Here is a 21,465-nt window from a genome sequence, read left to right on the forward strand (position 1 = left end):
CGTAAAAAAGTTATTAACAATTAAATTCAAAAATTTCAAATTGTTCTGAAAAAATTATTTTCGGTTGCGGGGATCAATTACAATCATTTTTGGTGAATAGACATACCCCCGAAATCCTACCCACTTTCGAGAAAAAAATTCAAGTAAGTGCTGAAAGTTTTGGGTGAAAAAAGACTTTCAAATCGTCTTGGAAAAATTATTTTTAGTTGCAGGGGTCAATTGCAAGCATTTTTGGTCAACAGATATACCCCCGAAATTCTACTCAGTTTCGAGAAAAAAATTCCTTACCGAAAATATAATTTCTGGCCAGAAATGTCTGCCCGAATTTTCATGCGAATCTTTAAAACGTCATAACTTCTGAATGGATTGGACGATTTTAATGTGCAAAAAGCCAAACGCCGCGTATTTTGGTGGAGAATATGTACAAATCGCAAAAATATTCGAGAAGTTGGTCCTTGACCCCGAAAAATGAGAAAAACCTCATAAAAATGGTCCAATTTTCAAACAGCCATAACTCCTACAATTCTGAATATATTTCAATGAAATTCTTTTCCGAAGTAGAGCTCATGGGTACCTACAAAAAAATATTAGACAACTTTTCTGTAGGGCATCAAACAAAATTACTAAAAATGAAAAAGGAATTTTTAAGAAAAATCGACAGGGGGTAGTGCCTAAATTTTTCGACGAAAAAAAAAATTTTTAATTAATTCTAAAAAAATTATTTTCGGTTGCGGGGATCAATTACAATCACTTTTGGTGAATAGACATACCCCCGAAATCCTACCCACTTTCGAGAAAAAAATTCAAGTAAGTGCTGAAAGTTTTGGGTGAAAAAAAAGACTTTCAAATCGTCTTGGAAAAATTATTTTTAGTTGCAGGGGTCAATTGCAAGCATTTTTGGTCAACAGATATACCCCCGAAATCCTACTCAGTTTCGAGAAAAAAATTCCTTACCGAAAATATAATTTCTGGCCAGAAATGTCTGCCCGAATTTTCATGCGAATCTTTAAAACGTCATAACTTCTGAATGGATTGGACGATTTTAATGTGCAAAAAGCCAAACGCCGCGTATTTTGGTGGAGAATATGTACAAATCGCAAAAATATTCGAGAAGTTGGTCGTTGACCCCGAAAAATGAGAAAAACCCCATAAAAATGGTCCAATTTTCAAACAGCCATAACTCCTACAATTCTGAATATATTTCAATGAAATTCTTTTCCGAAGTAGAGCTCATGGGTACCTACAAAAAAATATTAGACAACTTTTCTGTAGGGCATCAAACAAAATTACTAAAAATGAAAAAGGAATTTTTAAGAAAAATCGACAGGGGGTAGTGCCTAAATTTTTCGACGAAAAAAAAAATTTTTAATTAATTCTAAAAAAATTATTTTCGGTTGCGGGGATCAATTACAATCACTTTTGGTGAATAGACATACCCCCGAAATCCTACCCACTTTCGAGAAAAAAATTCAAGTAAGTGCTGAAAGTTTTGGGTGAAAAAAAGGACTTTCGAATCGTCTTGGAAAAATTATTTTTAGTTGCAGGGGTCAATTGCAAGCATTTTTGGTCTACAGACATACCCCCGAAATCCTACTCAGTTTCGAGAAAAAAATTCAGGACTGGCGGAACTTTAAAAGTTAATAACTTTTTAACAAAGCCTTAATCAACAAAATTAGTATTCTTCATTTTCGTCTTATTTTGGCCTCTAGAATCCCCCATTAAAATTTTTTCCAGCAAAGACGGACTTCGGCTGTTTAAGAGCAAAAAGGAGAGTCTCCCATTCACGTTCTTTATTGAATTCCCGAAGTTGCATGAGGTGCTGACCTAGCGTAACATGTGGTTCGTGGGGTAGGATATGTCAGCTTGCCCTACCACTCCGTTAAACACTGAGGAAGTTCGTCGTTACTAATGTCGACGTTGATGCACTCAATTATGCCAGTTCTGGCCACACCGTAATTCAGTGCATCAACGACGACACTAGTAACGACGAATTTTCTTAGTGTTTAACGGAGTGGTGGGTAAAGCCGACATACTGTGATTTTGCGAAACGAAGCAAAACCTTCTAAATCAATTATTTTAAACTTTCTATAAAGTTCTAAGAAATTTTGACTCGATATTCAATAGAGTAATTTTCAGTGTAATGTAAACTATAAATGAATTATAATTTATTACTATATGTTGCATTTAAAGAATGAGATTCGGTGACTATAAACAAACACGAGGCGGCAAATTCAATTGTAATTAAATATGTCAATGGTAACAAATAGCGTTACTAATTTGAATAAATACGAAAGTTTCTTTTACTTTTGTTGTTGGACCGGCGCTGTTCTTTATTCTGCCTATAAAGTGTTTTTAGTTGGTACTTGTAAGAATTTAGATTACTTATTTTTTTTATGTAATATCAATTTTTTCATTGTTCAAAGTCATACATGATTTTTAGACTTTAATGATTACCATGACTTGTACAATGATTTTGCACCAGGCTGGATATGGATTGGAAGGAAACGAGATGTTTCTGATCAAGAGTGGAAGATATGGATACCATTGATAATTAAATTAATACCATGGATATTTTGCCATCACTTTGTTAGTCAGATTATTAAAACTGTACCAAGTACTATGGTGTGATACTTAAATATTATTTAGTATTATATTGTTTGTTTCACATTTACTAACTAATAGTATTATATTCTTACAGTTATTATGTTACTGGTATATTTTTACATCTATTTCATTTTTGTATTTTTATATTGGATTAATAGGTGTATTATGTGTATTGATGCAACCAAGCATATTGTATATTTTAACATATAAGCGCAACAAATCTATAATATGGTTGATAAACATATTATTTTTATTTTTTATACATTTTCTTAAAATTCCTGATGGTACATTTCAAAGTATTTTAAAATTCAATGACGAAGAACATTACATTTTAACCCTTACAATGTGTTGGATTTTACTAAGAAGCATTAGCTACAGTATAGATAATATTCAGATGTGTTCAGAAAATAATTGTGATGACAATTCACATTTATCAAGGAATTTTTTGTGGGGATTAGCATATTGCTTATACTTGCCTACATTATGTTTAGGTCCATTGATTTTATACCACGAATTTATTAATTCAGTATGTATAATTTATCTATATATTGCAAATATATTTTCATTGGTTTATTATAAGTAAATAATATATAAATTTTCACAGATGAAAGGACCATTCCAGGTCTGGAAATTAACAGAATTGAAACATTTTACATTGAATTTAATTAGGTATATTTTTTGGATAATCTTTGCCAACTTTTGTTTACATTTTCTGTATTTTAATGCAATACAGTATCATTCCAAGGTAAAGCTACATTTTCTAAATGTAATTTAAGTAGAACCAAATTTATAGACCTAATTAAAATCACTTTTTTTGTCATTTATTAGATTGTTGAATTTTTAAATCCATGGGCATTGTATGGATTAGGATATTGTATGGGACAATTTTTTTTAATTAAATATGTTGTGGTATATGGATTAAATCATACTTTATGTGCAATAGATCACGTAAAAGCACCTTCACAACCTAAGTGTGTAGCAAGAATTCATTTGTACTCTGATATGTGGAAGTATTTTGATAAGGGTTTATATAAATTTCTTATAAGGTAATGTATATGAAAATGACTGTGCACTAATATGGAATAAAAATTTTAATTATTTTTAGAGCATTAAAAAATGTTGAAAGAAAAAGAAGCATATTAATATTTTTCAGATATATTTATACACCGTTATTAAAGTCAAATTTCAACAGGGTATTTGCCTCTTTCTTGTGCTTTACATTTGTTTTTGCTTGGCACGGAATGCAACGAAACATTTTTTTTTGGGCATTCTTTAATTTTATAGGATTAAATATAGAAAGTTTAGTTAAATCAGCTGGAAAAAGTAAATATTATTCCACCATACAAAGAAAATATATGTCACTGGCAAATGCTAGAAGATTCAATTGTGTATTAGCAAGTCCCCTCTTGGCAATGTCAGTAATATCCAATTTTTACTTTTTTGCTGGCGAAGAAATTGGACATACTTATGTATACAGAATATTACATGGTATTAGCTTGTTTAAAAACTATTTCAGATAAACATGAAAGAACTTATTTATTATATTTATACTTTGTAAAAATTCAGAATTACCTAATAGAAATTCTTATGTTTTCTCTATTACAGATATGTGGTATAGTACACTTATTTTACTTTTTTTCCTTTATTGTTGTTGTCAAGTTTCTACAGATGTAAAAAACTGGGAATCAAAAACTATTTCTAGGTAAGAATACATTACATTCATATTTATGTTATGAAACAATTTTCAAGTATTTTATTGTTTTAAGTACAAAATGGGTATAAAAATACAATATGTAACTAAAATTATTTTTCACATTAATATCGTTACAATTATGTAATGTTTATTACAAATAATAATAAAAAATTTAGTACAAAGTATATGTATGAATATTTTTTATATAATTACTATATGTATTGTATCATTAGCAACCAGTTTCATAATGCACTTAAGGCACATATAGTTTACAATGAACAAATCGTCATGAAAATCATTTTTGAATTCTTATTCTTATGCTTTATACAGCAGGTGAAAAATTGACCTTTATTGTTATATAAATACAAGAACTCAACAAATGTTTACATTTTCTTCATACAAATCATGAGTATTAAAATCTTCGTACATGTTTAAAATTCGTGTTAATCAATATAGAATTTTAAATATATGTTAAAGAATGATAGAATTGATTTTATGCAGTTTTCATTAGTTTTTAGCTGCTACATGCGATAACGTAATTTTAATATTGCTATGATTTTTTAATTCTAATTACATATTATTTCAGTATTTATTTAAATGATTTATAACAATATTTCTATGATATATGGAGTTTAAACTAAAAAAATTTGTCCCTAAATAATTGTAAAGTAATTATGATATAACAGTATTGTAGATATCTATGTTTTTTTTTAACTGAAGTGTTTTAATTATGCTTTATAATTTAGTAAGATTATTTTCATTTACTATATGAACTGTAAGTGGGTTATATTATAAGCAATTTTTAAAATATTAGGAATTTTAAAGTACTGTTCAGGAATGTTGATTTTAATTCAAGTTTATAATATTGTATATTAAGCAACTGATTATTGCAAAGATATAATTTTAATAATTTGCTTTAATAAAAAATGAAGTTAATTTTCCTATTTTTTTAAAATCATTTCAATGATAGTATTTTATTAATTTTCAGATGAAAATGAAATATATCTTTTATGTACAAGAACAATACACCTTTTAGTGAAATAAAGAAAGTACAGTTCTATATTTAGAAAAACGCAATATTTAAAGTATAATTACTTTGTATAATGATATAAATACATTAATGTACTTTTAAACATTTTAAACGTACAATGCACTGTTTTTTCGTTATTATTAAAGTTACCTTTTTGAAACCATATTGAAAGTGTCATGTCACATACAACACTTTAGATTTTGTTTAATTTTAAAAGTTTAAACAGTGAAAAAATACAAATCATTTAAATTTGAAAAAGAGGCACTATTTAATTCTATTCTTAATTAGACATTGTATTTAAATAACTTGTTCAGATTACTTTTAGTGTATTATAACAAAATATTGAAAAGTATTATTTAATTAATATTTTCAAATATATTTAGAATCCTACATTATGTCTTGTACAAGATCAGCAATTAATATATGTACGAGTTATTTATATTCATCACTATTGTTATATTATAGCTAATTATTATATTCATACTTATATTTTCAAAAGAAACATTGAGAGTGTAATGTTAAATAAATTTATCGATTTTTATGGAAGACAGTTTTGAGCTATATTGCAAAAAATAGTATATCATAATCCATGCTTACTAATTTTACCTTCGTCATAGATACAATAACTATATATGGTTTAAGTGTTTCAAAGTAATAACATAAGAACATAATATGTTGAACTTGGTTATCTACCTCTGTATAAAATGCAGTACATTTAGCAATATATAATTTATACTCTGTATGTATAAACACGCATGTTACAAATAGAAATTTATTTAAAAATTTGCAAAACAACTTATTAATATTAAATATTTTTTTTCTTGTTAGGCAAATTATAAATTTATACCATCTACATTTGGCACAAAAATGTTACAACTATTAAGTAATTGTGTTCTGTATTAATATGTTTAAGTAAATTCAATTCGTAATTATTTCATCTTAATTTGTTAATATGTACATGCATGATTATTATAGCAAGTTCAACAAGAGTGTTCTTTTAAGTTTAACATTTGGAATGCCTAATATGTGAAGATTTTGTAATATATGATTCCTTTCTTAAAAGTAATAAGACGTTCACTTAATAATTTCAAGAATAATTTTATTTCACAAAAAACAAAATAAATGCACTTTGAGACCGTTTTTTTTTTTTTAAATTCTACTGTATATCAAAGCTACGATAATACTGTGCATTTCTCACGATTAAAAATATGAAAAAATATTTTATTCAATTCGTTTGTTATTATACAGTTTTCTATCTATATTCAAAATTTTGTTGATAGTAAAAAATATTAAATTTACATTTCTCTTTGCAATATTTACACATAAAAAAACACAAATCATTGTTTTCGTATTTTACACGCTATTAGCACGTTGTTTATTAACTGTTTTTCTATAAAAGTGCTTTCAATGTAAAATACGTATAATTTATTGAAAATAAAATAAAAATACTTTGTTTAAATTTTACTTACTTTTTCAAATATTTGTTTCTTAATTTCATTATCAGTAGTGCTATTTGGATCAATCCTAAGAACACTATTCTGTAAAGTATCATTAGTCAATAATAGAATTGTATTATCATTTCCATTTTGCTTTATATTAACTGCTTGCATACGCTTATTTAGAAGTGTAAATTTTTGACCTCCATTAAGTTGCATTTTTGATTTATTTTGCTGATCATGACAAGTTTTAATTTGATGTGGAACTATATTGATGCATTTATTTTGTACTATTATACTAGTCAAGGGTTGATTATGAATATATAAATGCTGTTTACTTTGATGCAAAAGTTTTTGATTCTTTCCAAGAACATTGTTTAATGGTGCATTCACTTCATTTTTTATTAAATCTGTTACAACTGCTTGATAATTACCTAATGTTTTATCTTCTTGTAATAGGCATTCTTCGTTTTGATTTAATATATCTGTAGTTGACGATAAAATCTTATTAGTGTGCAAAGTATTTATGAAACCTTTTGTCACAGCAATCTCATGGTTTTCTTGATAAGATTTATCATTAAGAATGAAATTATTGTCTTCTTCTTCGTTTTCTTGGGTGAGAAATTTTGTTTCTATTTTTTCTATGTTATGTACATATGTAACTTGTTCACGTATAGGGTTATTTAATATGCACTTTGAAAAATCTTCTTGAGTATGTTCCATTATTTGTATATGATTTTTTAATTCATTTTCTGGAAGTTTAAAAGTTTCTTGGAATTTTATATTGTTTTGGCTTTCATCGTTAACCAAATCATTATATTTTATTTTAATGTATGATGATGGCTCATTTACGTTGTGATAAATTAATTCAGATTGACCAATATTATCATGACATATGATTTGATCTTTCTCACCCTGAATTACTTCTAATTTATTATAAGAAATATTTTGCAATTGTGACGAATTTTTGTACACTTTATCTGTATATTCGTCTGGTAAACTACTTCCATTTCTATTACAAACTTTTTTATCTATATGTATTTCAGTCTCTATGTGTTCAGTCTTATTTAAATGAGATTCCGGATAAACCTCATAAGTTTCAAAACAATTCTTAATAATCTGTAGCGTATCATTGGACTTCCAATTTTTATCATTATCAGCAGTAACTTCATTAAGAACATATTCTTCAGTCGCAGTATCTTGTTGATTATTATTATTATTATTTTGATAATTCATAATTGCTTTTGCTGCAATTATGCTCTCATCTATTACATATTCTTTACTTATATCATTCTTTTTCTTTTTGTTAGTTCGAACTTTCTGAAAATCTTCCTCGGATAGATATAACAACTCTCCGGTAGTCGTTAAAACTTTTCCATGTCTTGTCTTCAAATGACGTTTGTAGGTATTTCTTGTCTTAAACCTGATTAAAGTAACAGTAATTTTATTAATACAACGATATTTATGCATTATATCTTATACACTTATAATATAAATATACATATTCCGCATACCGTTGTCCACAGTCGTCGCATCCAAACGGTGCTTCTCCTGTATGCCTACGTCGATGTTCTCTAAAATGTGATGGATGTCTAAACTTTTTCCCACAATCAGCACATGTAAATCGTGTCTGATTTTGATGAATTAGCATATGATATTTCAAACTATGCCTTCTTGTGAAAACTGCTCTGCATATACGACATTCGTATGGTTTTATTCCAGCATGACTCCGATAGTGAGACACTAATGTTGTAGGCGCTGTAAAACTTCGCGGTGGATTACAAATTCGACATTGGAGATTACTTCCTGTTGGATTTCCTTTTTTCTTAATACGATCCATAAACGCTAGCGCCATTTCTCTCTCCTCTTTACTGGTGCCTATAAATTTTGCTTTTCCTTTAGGTTTAGTGGCTATAATTTCTCCATTTTTATTGCAAATTTCACCTGACCATGTAATCTCTAAAAATAAGCCAAAACGCAATATAGATACAAAAAATAAATGCTATAAATATTTCGTATATGTACCTGGTAAATAAATGGTTTCGGACTCTTGATTGATTTTTTCTGATAATTTTTGATTGATATGAGAATACTCTTTCATATGAACAGTATCAGTGCCAACAACCATAAGAACAATCTGCATAAAAGAAAATTATTTTCAATATTTATAAATTTTTTATTTATGTTTCATATTCATGCTTACATTCTCATCTGTTGTCGTGTTTTCAAGAATACTACTAAAAGATGATGTTTCCTTGCCATTAGGAATTTCATCTTTCAAACGTTCAAAATAACTATGATCCCCAAGTACTTTAAACTCTGTTCTATCTATATCTTTTTGTTCAGAATTATGTAACTTTTTAGATTTTTCTATTCTTTCAAAGCTTTTATTTTTATCTAATTCCTTAAAACTAGAATCATTTAATAGAATATTTCGCAGATAATTTGTTGATTTTTCTACTATAACATTCTTATTTTCTTTATTCAATGTCTCCTGTGGTTTTCTTGATTGTTGTAGTCTAGTTTTTTTATTTTGTGAACTTGTTTTATGATTTTTATAATTCACAGACTTTGCAGTAAAGGTCTTATCTACAAAACAATATCAAACATATATATTTTTTACATTATTATTAACAAGCAATAATTTGTTTCTATTACTCATATAAACATATCTATGGTTACTCACAAGCATCCTTATTTGTTTTTAAATATTCCAAATGTTCTGCTAAATGTGCTTTGATAGACATTCTGGCTCTTCCTTCACTTGCAAAACTAGTGTATTTTTGTCCACATCCAATAATAAGAGCACATGTATAAGAGTATTGCCTTTTTAATTCATCGCTTGTAAAAATAGAAAACTGTTTAACTAATTGTGATGCAGGCATAGATAAAAGTTGCGAAACGTTAAAAGATGATTCTTGAGTCTTTCTTCTTATACATTCTGTTTTTGGCTTGCATTGTGAAGTCAACAGTGATTTACTACGTTTTTTTTCTGAATGTAATGTTTGGGATGCAACTTCTGCAAGCATGTCTAATAAAGCAGCCGGACTATCGTTTCTCATAATACCTAAAACAAATTTATATCAGAAAATAAAATGAAATCAACAATTAAAAGTTAACTGTAATCAATGTTTGATCTATATAAGCAAAAATACTTATTTATTCCTTCTATAGATTACAAATAATAAAGCTTGTACTAATATTCATATTAATGTTTTTATAACTACAGAGTAAAACAGTAACAGATGATTGATTTGCTATGTATATCTATATATACGTTTAGTATGTATCTGATAAATGGTAAATATTCTACTACAATATTACAGTAAACATTTAGTATACATGCTGTTATTATTATTATTATATACAAATTATATAAGGTTTCACAACCAATTTTCAACTTTTTATTGACAAATACAAATGATACATCTTTATTTTATTTGTTGCGTCAGGAGTAATGCGATTGTAACAATAATAAATATGTGTTCCTTTACATCATGACATATGACAGTCAGCCGACGAAACATTACAATTTTTAGATTTACAGATATAATAAAGAAATTATTTACACTTTTAATACGCAACAAACATACAAATATTGCTACGAAAATAAGAATTATTTATTTTTCCTCTAGATGAAGTTAAATTTCTTATTTTCCAAGCGTCATTCTAGCAGACGCCATAAGGACGTCCAGCAGACGGTTTTTCAATTCGTCTTTACTAACATCTTTAAAAATTGTATATTTTTTATGAATACTAGCATGTTTGGAAGTTAGAAATTTTTGTTATTTAAAGTGGATAAACATGTACCTCCATTATATGTATTAGAAGTATATTCATAGTTTGTTTTGGTGTTCATTATGGCATTCGTATTCGCGGCGTGTCTTCATTCCACTGCCTTCTGTGCACAACAGGTTCCTTCTTGTTGCTTCCTAGTTTGTCCTTCTTTCTTGTAAATCTTGAGAACAGTATTGCCAATCTTTAATACAGAGATTAAGTGTACAATCAATCACAATAATTCTCGCCGTCCGAGGGGAAAGTCACTAGCTAGCACTAGCTGTCCCTTCTCAACAAGTTGAATCCCTTGATGGCGTTATTACAAATGGCAATATGTAATCCATTTTATTGTCACAAGAACATCAATAGTTAATTAAAAGTACAAGTTGTTGATGGTGATTTTTGTTGTGTTGTTGATTTTGTTGATAGATGGCAGAAATTATTGCAGGTAATTGTACACGCAAGGGCATTGAGTCCATCGTGAAATCACGATGCACATATATAGCGCTAGGCTTCCGATTGGTGGAATTTATCGAAAGATTTAACGTTTTGCGAGAATGCAAGTCCGTTATAATTATTAGTAATACATCTGTATGTACTAAGCGCGTAATTTGAAACTAATCAACTTTCCACTTTATGTACTAGACGTTTTTATTAAATGCTTGACTTGAACAGCTTCCTTTTTTATTTTAAAGAAGTAGTTTTGTAAGAATTATTATAGTTAGTTAAAAAATTTTACTTTTCAGAAGGTAACTAGCAACTATGCTATTTATTTGCATTATTTGTACATACGTACGCATAATATAGCATGTGATAAAAAAATATTTTAAAATACAAGTCAAAATATTTTGATATTAGAAAATGAAGCGTTTGTGTATATTAATTCAATATTAATGCAAAAATAAAACTAACGATTTATTAAAATTGCTGTAGTATATATTTCATAAGGGATTAGATTAGGATTAAGGTAAAAGATGTATAAATTCTTTAGTTGTTGATTCTTAAATATTTTATTACATTAAGTTGTAAGTTTGTAATCTCTCAAATATGACACTAATAGTTGTACTATAAAAAGAATATAATATATACTACATTCAACGAGTTTATCTCTTCTTTATGACTTTACAAAGAGTTTGTTAATTTTTTGTCAATTTTTATATTAGTGCAATTTATTACAGCTACTCGCAGGTTCATTTTTAAATCCATCAGCGTCGAATATGTCTTTAATAATATCTTGTTTTTTCTTTGTGTGAGTTGGCAAACCACGGTACAAATTTTCTGTTATTTGTTTCCTACTTGTTACATTATGTTTTTCATAATCTTGATTTAAAAATTCAATGTTTTCGTTATCATCAATAGCTCGCATTGTTGCCAATAATTTTTCTTTATCGTAATTAATTGTTCTTGATCCAACACTGATTTCGTTTGTAGTATTGACATCATCATTGCTAACTATATCATGAGTTGAATCAGTCTCAAAAGATTGTACATTGTTTAATAAAACATCAACACTTTTTAATTCTGTATTTACTTCTTGCTTATTTAATTTATTTTTTGTCTCTACATTGTAATTACCTATAAATGTACTATGACTTGTTTCTGCTTCATTGTTGTGCATTACACATGTTATTTGTCCTTTGTCCAAATCGCTCGACGTACTTAGCGAATTCTTTGTAGATGGTTTGTTCTGCAAACCTTTAAAAATTTCATGTGTATGCAACAATGATTCTGGATCAATATCCGTCAGTTCTATTTTGTTAGAAGATATAAACGATGCATCGAGTTGATTATACTCTTCTGTGGAAAACGTTTGTAAAAATGACTTATCTTGAAGTTCATTTTTCGTTATACTTGTATCATTATCTTCTTGTTCATTATCTACAGATTGTTCAAACATATATTTGTGTAAATCTTCTGAAGATTTATTTATATTATTTATTGAATGACTAGTGTCTATTTGTTTTTTATGAGTATGATCTACATCATATTGTAAAGTATACAAATTATCATCTATAACATTTTTAGTTGGTGCTTGTGGTTCTCTAATTAAGTTTTGATAAATCTTCTGCGATTCATTTAAGAAGCGAGAAGTCGTTAATTCTTCCACTTCTTCATTAGAGTTATAATGAATTTGATCATCGCACATAGATGAAATTAGTTTAACAGCATCATTTTCGTGGTTTCCTGGCAAATAATGTTTAATCGATTCTTTTCTTATTTCAGTTTCGACTTCCGAATCACTTTCGTACGAATCCTTTCTTTCATGCTGTAAAACTTTCAACTTATCTCGGTATGTACAATTAGAAAATGTTAATTCTTTTGAATCCGAAGTATCATCAGTATTGCTAAGTAATCTAAAATACAATAAAACATGCTATATTTAAGAAACATTTATGAATTTTAAAACGAATAAATCCTGTAATTTCCAAACCTTGTGCATAATTTTCTGGAATTATTAGTTGTATTCGCATCATCGTTTTGAAAAGTTTCATCTTCACTATCACCACCTTCGGACGAATAAAGAACTTTGTTCTTTAATAATTCGTGAAAACTATGATATTTTCGATTTTCATATATTTTTCTAAAACTGTCTGCACTTATTTCATACTGATTTTCATCATTCTCATTTTGTCTTTCTAATATTTCTGAATTGTTCGAATGCACAATAAAATTTGGATCTTCACCTAGTTTAAAACCTACTTCTTTAGGTTTCTCTTCAAAATCGTTTGATGAAACTTTTCTATGTGATAATTTTTGAAGACGATATTTTCTTATTTGTTCCAAATTAGTCATTGTTTCTGTTTTCACAGAATCTGAAGTTTGATTTAAATTTGTCCTTTCGTCCGTTCTTATGCTTTTATCATTTAATTCAGGTGTATGAAGTATAGGCTAAAAATGATTAAATTAATATCAACAAAATTTATGTCAATTAAAAATTTTAATTTATAGAAATTTATTTAATGAAATTAATTTTTACCAAACTACTTTCTTGTGCATCTTTTTGCCATCTTCTACTCTGATTTGATAACTTCAATGGATTTGATGAGCTGCAATGTATATTATAAAAAGTATTATGTAGAGAAAACGTTTGTTTAATAGTTCAGTTCTGCATACCTAATATCTCTTAAATTTGTAAGAGATTGTGTACCAAAATGTCTATTTTTATTAGGATGTAATAATTGTCCATTATAATATAATCGTCGTTCTCTATTATCCAGTAAATTTTCTAAACTTTTTAATTTTTCTATCGTTTCGTTTAAACGTTTTTGTGTTTCCTTTCGCTTAGAAATTTCTGCATATAATTGCTGCTTTAAGCTTTTACTTTCAAGAGCCAATTTTCTGTGTAGCATCTAATATAATTTTTAAAAAATACAAACATTATTTAGGGAATAGTAAAACAATGTTAAGTGTTTAAATCACCTGTATAGTATCTTGTTGTTGTTGCATTCTGTAATTTAAATCAGAAACTTGTAATTGTAATTTTTCTCTTTCTCCCAAATTGCGATCTTTACTGAGTTGTAATAAATGTTTACTTTGAGACTGTCAAAATAGTATAGAAACATAGATTCTTTTATTTATTTATAACTAAAAGTGTTATGTATATTTAATACTCACCTGTAATTGTTGAAGTTCATTTTCTTTTTCTTTCAGTAAAGTGCATGTTTCTTTATGTAAAACTTTCAGCTTTTTATATTTAATTTGAAGTACTCTCAATTCCTCATGGTGGGAGTTAATGATCCGTGGCAACTCTGCATTTGTCCCTTCATAACGTTTCAGTGCAGAATCCTGTCGTTTTTGTAATGATTTCAATAGCCTGTTTTCATTACCTAACTCCTGCAGAGAAAGATATAATTATATTCAACATGTCTGGAATTTAATATATGTTATTTGTGACAGATACTGATTAAAATAGTTACATTTAATTGATAGTGTGCATCAGCCAACTGATTTTGTAATTCTTTAATATGTAACATTTTTGCTGACAAAACTCTTTGTTTAATGCTATTCCTGTTAAGCTTTGAATGTTCTAATGGAGGTCTTTGTTGAACACTACTTTGGTAAGGTTGTCCTAAACGTAGTTTAAAAATAAATAGATCAAAATAGTTTAAAAGTAAACAAACAATAACATTCATTGTAATTTAATTTCAATACAAACCAAGTAAAGGACGCAAGTTCTTTTTGTTGGATGAAAGACATGCTATATTTTTATGTGGTGTATTAGTTTTTGTTTGCACTGTTGAGTTTCTCAAGTTAGAATTTTGTTTCCTGTAAATTATGTATTATTTTAATAAATTCATAGTAATACGTATTTATCCTTTGTTGACAGAAATGTTAATATCTATAGAAATATGAAATCATATAAACAAAAAAGGCTTAATGTATTGTACAAGATATTGAATATATAATATTAAAAAATGAATATTTTCATAACAACATTAAATAAATATTATAATTTACAATTAAATATATAAAAAGAAAATGTATATTTAAAACAAAAACGTTGGAAATAGATATGTTAAAATATGTGTAAAGTGTTTGATACTGCACTTATTACCTATTGAGATTTGTGTGGGCATTTAAGTGTACTACAGGTAATGTAGGTACTTCAGTTTGCATTTTATATTTGTAGATACTGCATCACAAGTAGCATCTCAAATCTATATAATATATCTTTAGAAGAATAAATTATTGTAGGATTGTCAAAAGCTTATTGAAGACCAATCAACATCCATAGTTGTTTTTAAGCGGTTACCAAGGTGATATCCTACACAACATTTCACTAATCAATGGTTTTTCAAATTATAGATATTTCAAATAAGACTTCTAATCTAACGAAAGTATTCAACAAATTATTTTTGTTAAAAGATATATAAGCGGAAATAGTAGAAAATACAAATTATAACGTGTAAGTCAAAATATTTGCACTATACTGATTTAATTTTCAAATCTCAGTAAAAGATATTTAAGATATGTGTATATAATAATAAAGAATAACATTGTTCAGTTATTGTTTTATTTTTTAAATTATTGGAAGAACCTTTCGTTCGTTGTAGTATACATATTAAAAACATAGAATAGAACTATCTATTGTTTCATTCTGAATTTCTTTTTACATTTACAAATATGAAATATTCTAATTATTTTATTTATAAATAAATCAAAAATATATTTAAATATATGAACAATAAATTAGTAAAAATTATCATCTTTTTATAAACATTGACATTATTCAATTTATTCGCATATAAATAAACATGCGCACAGCACATGCATTATTGTAATACAATCTCTGTAATATAAATAGGAAACAATCCTAAATACATATATTTCTAATGACTCATTTACTGTTGCACATTATGTTCATAATACGTAATACTAGAACAAATAATATACACTGTATTTTGAATAATAATTGTAACTGTTCAGTTAAAGTAATAATTTTAAAATAATTATGCTCAAACATGTTTTGTGTTATTACATTACATAATGACAATTATTACATGATACCTAAATCAGAATTGTTTTTTCTGATAAATGAGTTTTGAGTATACATATTTAAAATATATACAGCATTTCTTAACAATGAGCCTCTAGATATAATATTATACATACATTATTACCTTTATTTTATACAATCTTTTGACTCAAACTCCTTGTGTTCTACAACTATTATTTTTCTCTTGATTAGATTTAAGCATACCAATGTTTTGTGTTTTCCATAATTTATTGTAAAATGAGTCTGGCATTGCGACTAAGCAATCATGTGTTCCTCTTTCTATTAAGATACCATTATTTAATACTAAAATTTCATCAGAATCCATAACAGTAGATAAACGATGTGCTATAACTATGGATGTTCGCCCGGAAGTTGCTCGGCGTAATGCTTCAAGAATATTCTATACACATGTTATTTAGAAAAATATTATTATTAAATACGTATTAATAGCATTTAAAATACAGTATATACTTACGTGTTCTGTAATAGAATCTAGAGACGATGTGGCTTCATCAAATATTAATATTGGACTATTTTTTAAAATCGCTCTAGCAATTGCTACTCGTTGTTTTTCACCTCCACTTAATTTTAGGCCACGTTCTCCAACAGGTGTATTATATCCTTTTGGCCATCTGAGAATGGAATCGTGTAAGTTTGCCATTTTAGCAGCCTCGTAAACGTCTTCTTTCGATTTAGATAAATTTCCATAATGAATATTATAAAAGATACTTTCATGAAAGAGAACAGTGTCCTGGAAATATTTTTTTCAAGTTGTTATTACAAACATATTTTACATATTTTTTTTCTTCCAATTTAATTACCTGAGGTACTATCGCTATAGATTTTCTTAAAGTATTTAACTCTATATCTTGAATATTGTGCCCATTGATACAAACACTTCCAGATTGTGGTTCAAAGAATCGGTATAATAATCTTACTATTGTTGTTTTACTGAAAATTTATATCACTGAGTATTAAATTACTTTTAATCTAAATTATACACGTTACTTAAAAATCTTACCCGCTGCCGGATCCTCCAACAATAGCAATTTTTTTGCCACTTGGAATGGTAAAAGAGATATCTTTAAAAATAGACTTGCCTTCACAATATTGAAAATTAACATTGTTGAACTCGATGTTTGAATTCGCCGAACTTATATGAAACTGCATCGCGTTCTCTTTAGACTATTATATTATATTACAAAATAGGTTAATAATTCATATAATAACATATCCTTAATAACTATGAAATAGAAAATAAACACCTTAATAGCTGTATCCATTGTCATCAAAGTAAACATAGTTTGCATATCAATAAGAGCTTGTCTTACTTCGCGATATACTGAACCCAAGAATCCTAAGGGAACTGATAATTGAAACAAAAGTGCGTTGACCATTACTAAATCTCCGACTGTCATAGTACCTAAATTCATTTCATCCAAAATTATTTTGAAAAATCTATTCTTTAAATTACGTTCATTATTAAGCAATATATATTATTTTACCATTTAAAATATTCTTCGATGTTAATACCATTATTAAACTTAGAGCAGCACTAAATATAGCATTTTGCCCAAAGTTTAACATTGCTAAACTTGTACTTGTTTTAAGTGATGCAGCTTCGTATTTTTTCAACGATTCATCGTATCTTTGTGCTTCAAATTTTTCATTATTAAAATACTAACATAAAAAATACAATTCTTAATTCATTATCTAATAAAAGTAGTGATAGAATTTAGAACATACATAGTTATTCTAATCACAATACTAGGTAGGTTTCCAATATACCTTTACTGTTTCATAATTGATAAGTGAATCTATTGCTTTATTGCTTGCTTCATTTTCTGCTTGATTCATAAACATTCTAAATTTCGTTCGCCATTGTGTAACAGCTAATGTAAATATGGCATAAATTCCAACGCAACCCAACGCAACGCCCGCATATTCTGGACCGCACTTTAAATGTAATATCGTACTGACCAGTGCTAACTCGAAAATAGTAGGTACAATATTAAATACCATAGCATTTAATACAAAATTTATACCCCGACTTCCTCTGTCAATTACCTACATAAATGTTAAGATACACAAATATATTATAAGTTACAAATAGTAAAAGTAAGTAAAATCTTACGAAAATAAAATAAGCTCATCTTGCCTTTGATAATGCTCCAGTTTGTCTAGACAAATGAAAAGCCATATCTAATGAGTGTAAATGTAGAAAAACATTATTAGCTATTTTTCGAATAGAATGCTGTGCAACTTGTGCAAATACTGCATTTCGCAGTTCGCTAAAACCGGCTGCTCCTGCACGCGCTATACCATCTATATTATTAATGCAAATTTATTATTAGTTATTCTTACATGTAAAATGTTTGTAAAACAATCTATTATACACACATCCTATAAGTAATGATGCTGCTACCGTTCCAACTGTTTCAGGTGCAGTTCCGAGATTTAAAATATTATTACCGTTAAGTGCTATACTTTGAGCATTGAGAGTATCTACTGCATACTTGAAAATAAAAGGAACACTGACATTTAAAACTTTTGCACCAACGAGTAAGCCAACAGCCATTTGAACTCTTTTCCTTATTTCTGGATCATCCTAAAAATAAATATACTATAAATACATATTATCATAGAAAAAATTAAATACTTTGAGAAACTTACTTTTGGCCAAATATATCTTAACATCGCTTTAATCATATTTCTAGCGGTAACGGGTTCCTTGTCTTGGAAATCGATACCTTCTTGACTTAAATTGGAAGCGCCAGGATGAAAACAATCTCTTTTCTGTTGGCTTGATTTTCCTCCGATTAATCCAGAAAGTGTTAATGGAAACTTGAGTGGAGGAATGATAGATTTTGATTGCAGTACACTCTTTTTTTTCGGCACACGATCAATTACACTTCCGCTGCAACACTACAAAAACATTTACAAATTTTAAATTGATACTTATATAATTTTTTCACATAAAAATTTAACGAAATTATCATTAAATATTTCAAAAGAAACTACTTTTTCTATAATAATTCTTAATAAAAAAAATACTAGAAGTATTAAAAATTACTTTTATTACATAAACAAAAAGAAATATTATTTACATTAGAATATATTTTTTCTATTAATTTCTTTTGTTACTATAATATTCATACCATGTTATGAATGCATCAATATTGGAATTATTTACGCTATTTTATATAATGGAAAAATAAATGAAGTTTAGTTAGAAAATAAATTTTTTTATTAAGACAGTACACATTTCTGGAAGTATGTTACTAAATTACATCTTGCATAGTCACATTCAATTTTCCTAATAACATATCAATAATGTACATTTCTAAAAATTATATTACTGTAATTAACAATGTATGCAAAAGTTATTGTCAACTTTAGTTAATATTGTAATGTATTCCTTTATAAGATCTATTGCAATTGAAAAAGATCGAGTACTGTGCTTAAAGCTTTGCATAGTTTTTAAACTATTTATTACTTCATTTTTTTTTAAATTTAAAATTTTTTTTGCTACAGTATAAATATTAAACATATCCTCAGAAGTAAGAGAATCTCCATACATTTTTGCACTCCAATGTTCTTTACGTAATTTTGTAGTTATTATGAATAATGTTTGAACCGCATTATAATTTAAATTCCCTCTAGTAAATGCCATATTATGTTGTAAGTTATTGAAAATAATAAAATTCAATTTAAATTTTGGAATGCTAATACACGCTTGTACATCAAAAATGTCAAAATAAACTTCATCTAATGGATTGTTGGGTATAAAAAAACCATAATGAATGTATAACTGAAGATTATTATGTGCACCATAGTTGATGAAAACTTGTGACTCCTTATTATATGATTTTAATGTAGTGATTTCATAAAATTTGTTATCATCTTTATTTGTAATCATAGAGACTTTGGTGGTAGCATGAAAATCATGATTAAACAAATCTAAAAATGGGGCTAGAGCTAGGTTATTGGGATGTTTTATATTAATATTTACATCATGATTTGTTTTTATCTGATCTGTGTCCATATAGACAGCTCTTGTATTAACAATATAATATGCCCATTTGTATCTTTCAAATGTTATTATGGTTCTTAAATCTTTATTGCAATGTGGACAGTTATTATTTAAACTACTAGTTATAGATTTAATTAATAATCGAAAATCATTTTGAATATTGTGAAATTTAGACATACAATCCACAATAAATGCTGGCAACAGGCTCTTTTCTTCTTGTGTACAAAAATCTGGATTTGTTAGAACTTGTGGGAGACAACTAATGTAATCATACCATTTTGAGGTATTTCCTAAATGGGATTCATATATGAGAAATACTGATAATATACAGTGAGGACTATAATATTCACTTTCTAAAAAAGTTCTATTAATATTGCTTTGAGATACTGTTGCTGTTGTTATTAATATCTCATATGGTATTTTGATCAATACATCATGGGCTTTAATATTTTTCAATATTTTCAATCCTCTACCAGTAATAGGAAAATCAAATGGTAATAGATCAGAAACTGATAAACAGTTATTTGATAATAACCAAAACTTTAGACGCATCAAACTTTCTTCTTGTTTTGCTATTTCTTTAATATTTAGCTTCTTCTTTTGATGACGTTTTCTTGCAGTTCTACCCATTATGTATATGTTATATCTGTAGAAACAATAAATGGATATCTTGAAATAAACAATTGTCTAATTAACTCGTTGTAGGAACATTGATTGTAAAATCTGTGTCAATTAAACACATATTTATTAATATTATACGTTATAACTGTCAACATATTAATTGTATGACTATTATATGCCTCCCATTATTAATTTTTTGTTATAATTGGTATTTTGATAATTCAATATAATAGAAATATTCTATGGACTATGATAATATATATGTTAGAATTATTACCCTAATTCCAATCGTTAAAAACATAGGATTACTCGTAGGAACATAAAAGAAACTTCCTTCCGAATAAATTATTTGTCTTCGTGGTTTAAGTGAACATGTTGTAAATGATTTGATCCAAAGTTTCCTTTCGTTAGATCCAAATCGTTGCAGCCGGCGGCACAAAATAATACTCAACATTATCTCAGAAATATTTATTCACAAACGAAGATACAAATATGTTATTCACAAATCAGGTTAATAGAACATGTTACGGGTACTTTTAACACCCCATTGCAACCCACACGTCAATGCTATAGCACACGTATGCACTATATAGCGTTTATGCCCTGAAACACTCGCCAAAATGTGAGGTCACACGTTGTGTATAAATCAGCCTGCAAATGGCGCTGATGTCTTTATTTTTGTACACCTATTGCACAGTAATCTGTGTATCTAGTCTTTATTATATTATTTTTATATTACTAGAACATATTTAATACAAAGTTAGTTTATAGTAC

General features: G+C 27.5%; 4 protein-coding genes across 6 annotated transcripts; 1 reads left to right on the forward strand and 3 right to left on the reverse strand.

Annotated features, from left to right (window-relative positions):
• The first annotated feature begins 2,029 nt into the window (after positions 1 to 2,029).
• On the forward strand, positions 2,030 to 5,321 carry Rasp (protein-cysteine N-palmitoyltransferase Rasp). Its single transcript, XM_076776791.1, has 9 exons — positions 2,030 to 2,137; positions 2,223 to 2,365; positions 2,441 to 2,622; positions 2,699 to 3,130; positions 3,209 to 3,349; positions 3,433 to 3,650; positions 3,758 to 4,092; positions 4,210 to 4,306; positions 5,286 to 5,321. Exons 2-9 carry the CDS (start codon positions 2,248 to 2,250, stop codon positions 5,287 to 5,289), a joined length of 1,527 nt encoding a protein of 508 aa, XP_076632906.1. The 5' UTR covers positions 2,030 to 2,137; positions 2,223 to 2,247; the 3' UTR covers positions 5,290 to 5,321.
• A 470-nt stretch (positions 5,322 to 5,791) lies between these two features.
• Positions 5,792 to 10,700, reverse strand: LOC143351533 (uncharacterized). Of its 2 annotated transcripts, none has more exons than XM_076783139.1 (6): positions 10,574 to 10,700; positions 9,450 to 9,830; positions 8,967 to 9,352; positions 8,789 to 8,900; positions 8,278 to 8,707; positions 5,792 to 8,186 (listed from the first exon to the last, which is right to left on the reverse strand). In XM_076783139.1, exons 1-6 carry the CDS (start codon positions 10,620 to 10,622, stop codon positions 6,782 to 6,784), a joined length of 2,763 nt encoding a protein of 920 aa, XP_076639254.1. In that variant the 5' UTR covers positions 10,623 to 10,700; the 3' UTR covers positions 5,792 to 6,781. The 2 variants fall into 2 exon arrangements, with proteins under 2 accessions (XP_076639254.1, XP_076639253.1); XM_076783138.1 differs by having other exon boundaries at positions 8,278 to 8,722.
• Positions 10,701 to 11,523: 823 nt separating this feature from the next.
• Positions 11,524 to 15,236, reverse strand: LOC143347982 (uncharacterized). Its single transcript, XM_076777700.1, has 9 exons — positions 15,096 to 15,236; positions 14,697 to 14,806; positions 14,458 to 14,609; positions 14,156 to 14,374; positions 13,961 to 14,080; positions 13,655 to 13,890; positions 13,518 to 13,587; positions 12,972 to 13,429; positions 11,524 to 12,894 (listed from the first exon to the last, which is right to left on the reverse strand). The coding sequence occupies exons 1-9, from the start codon at positions 15,155 to 15,157 to the stop codon at positions 11,700 to 11,702; spliced, it is 2,622 nt and encodes an 873-aa protein (XP_076633815.1). The 5' UTR covers positions 15,158 to 15,236; the 3' UTR covers positions 11,524 to 11,699.
• Positions 15,188 to 21,353, reverse strand: Abcb7 (ATP binding cassette subfamily B member 7). 2 transcript variants are annotated; one of them, XM_076777723.1, is made up of 12 exons: positions 20,969 to 21,353; positions 18,711 to 18,962; positions 18,438 to 18,645; positions 18,196 to 18,362; positions 17,826 to 18,104; positions 17,543 to 17,717; positions 17,303 to 17,460; positions 17,059 to 17,222; positions 16,859 to 16,988; positions 16,513 to 16,788; positions 16,162 to 16,437; positions 15,188 to 15,305 (listed from the first exon to the last, which is right to left on the reverse strand). In XM_076777723.1, exons 1-11 carry the CDS (start codon positions 21,143 to 21,145, stop codon positions 16,186 to 16,188), a joined length of 2,238 nt encoding a protein of 745 aa, XP_076633838.1. In that variant the 5' UTR covers positions 21,146 to 21,353; the 3' UTR covers positions 15,188 to 15,305; positions 16,162 to 16,185. The 2 variants fall into 2 exon arrangements, with proteins under 2 accessions (XP_076633838.1, XP_076633828.1); XM_076777713.1 differs by lacking the exon at positions 15,188 to 15,305 and having other exon boundaries at positions 15,538 to 16,437.
• Between the last annotated feature and the right edge of the window lie 112 nt (positions 21,354 to 21,465).

This window comes from Colletes latitarsis, chromosome 2 (assembly GCF_051014445.1).
Source record: "Colletes latitarsis isolate SP2378_abdomen chromosome 2, iyColLati1, whole genome shotgun sequence".
Classification (NCBI taxonomy): domain Eukaryota; kingdom Metazoa; phylum Arthropoda; class Insecta; order Hymenoptera; family Colletidae; genus Colletes; species Colletes latitarsis.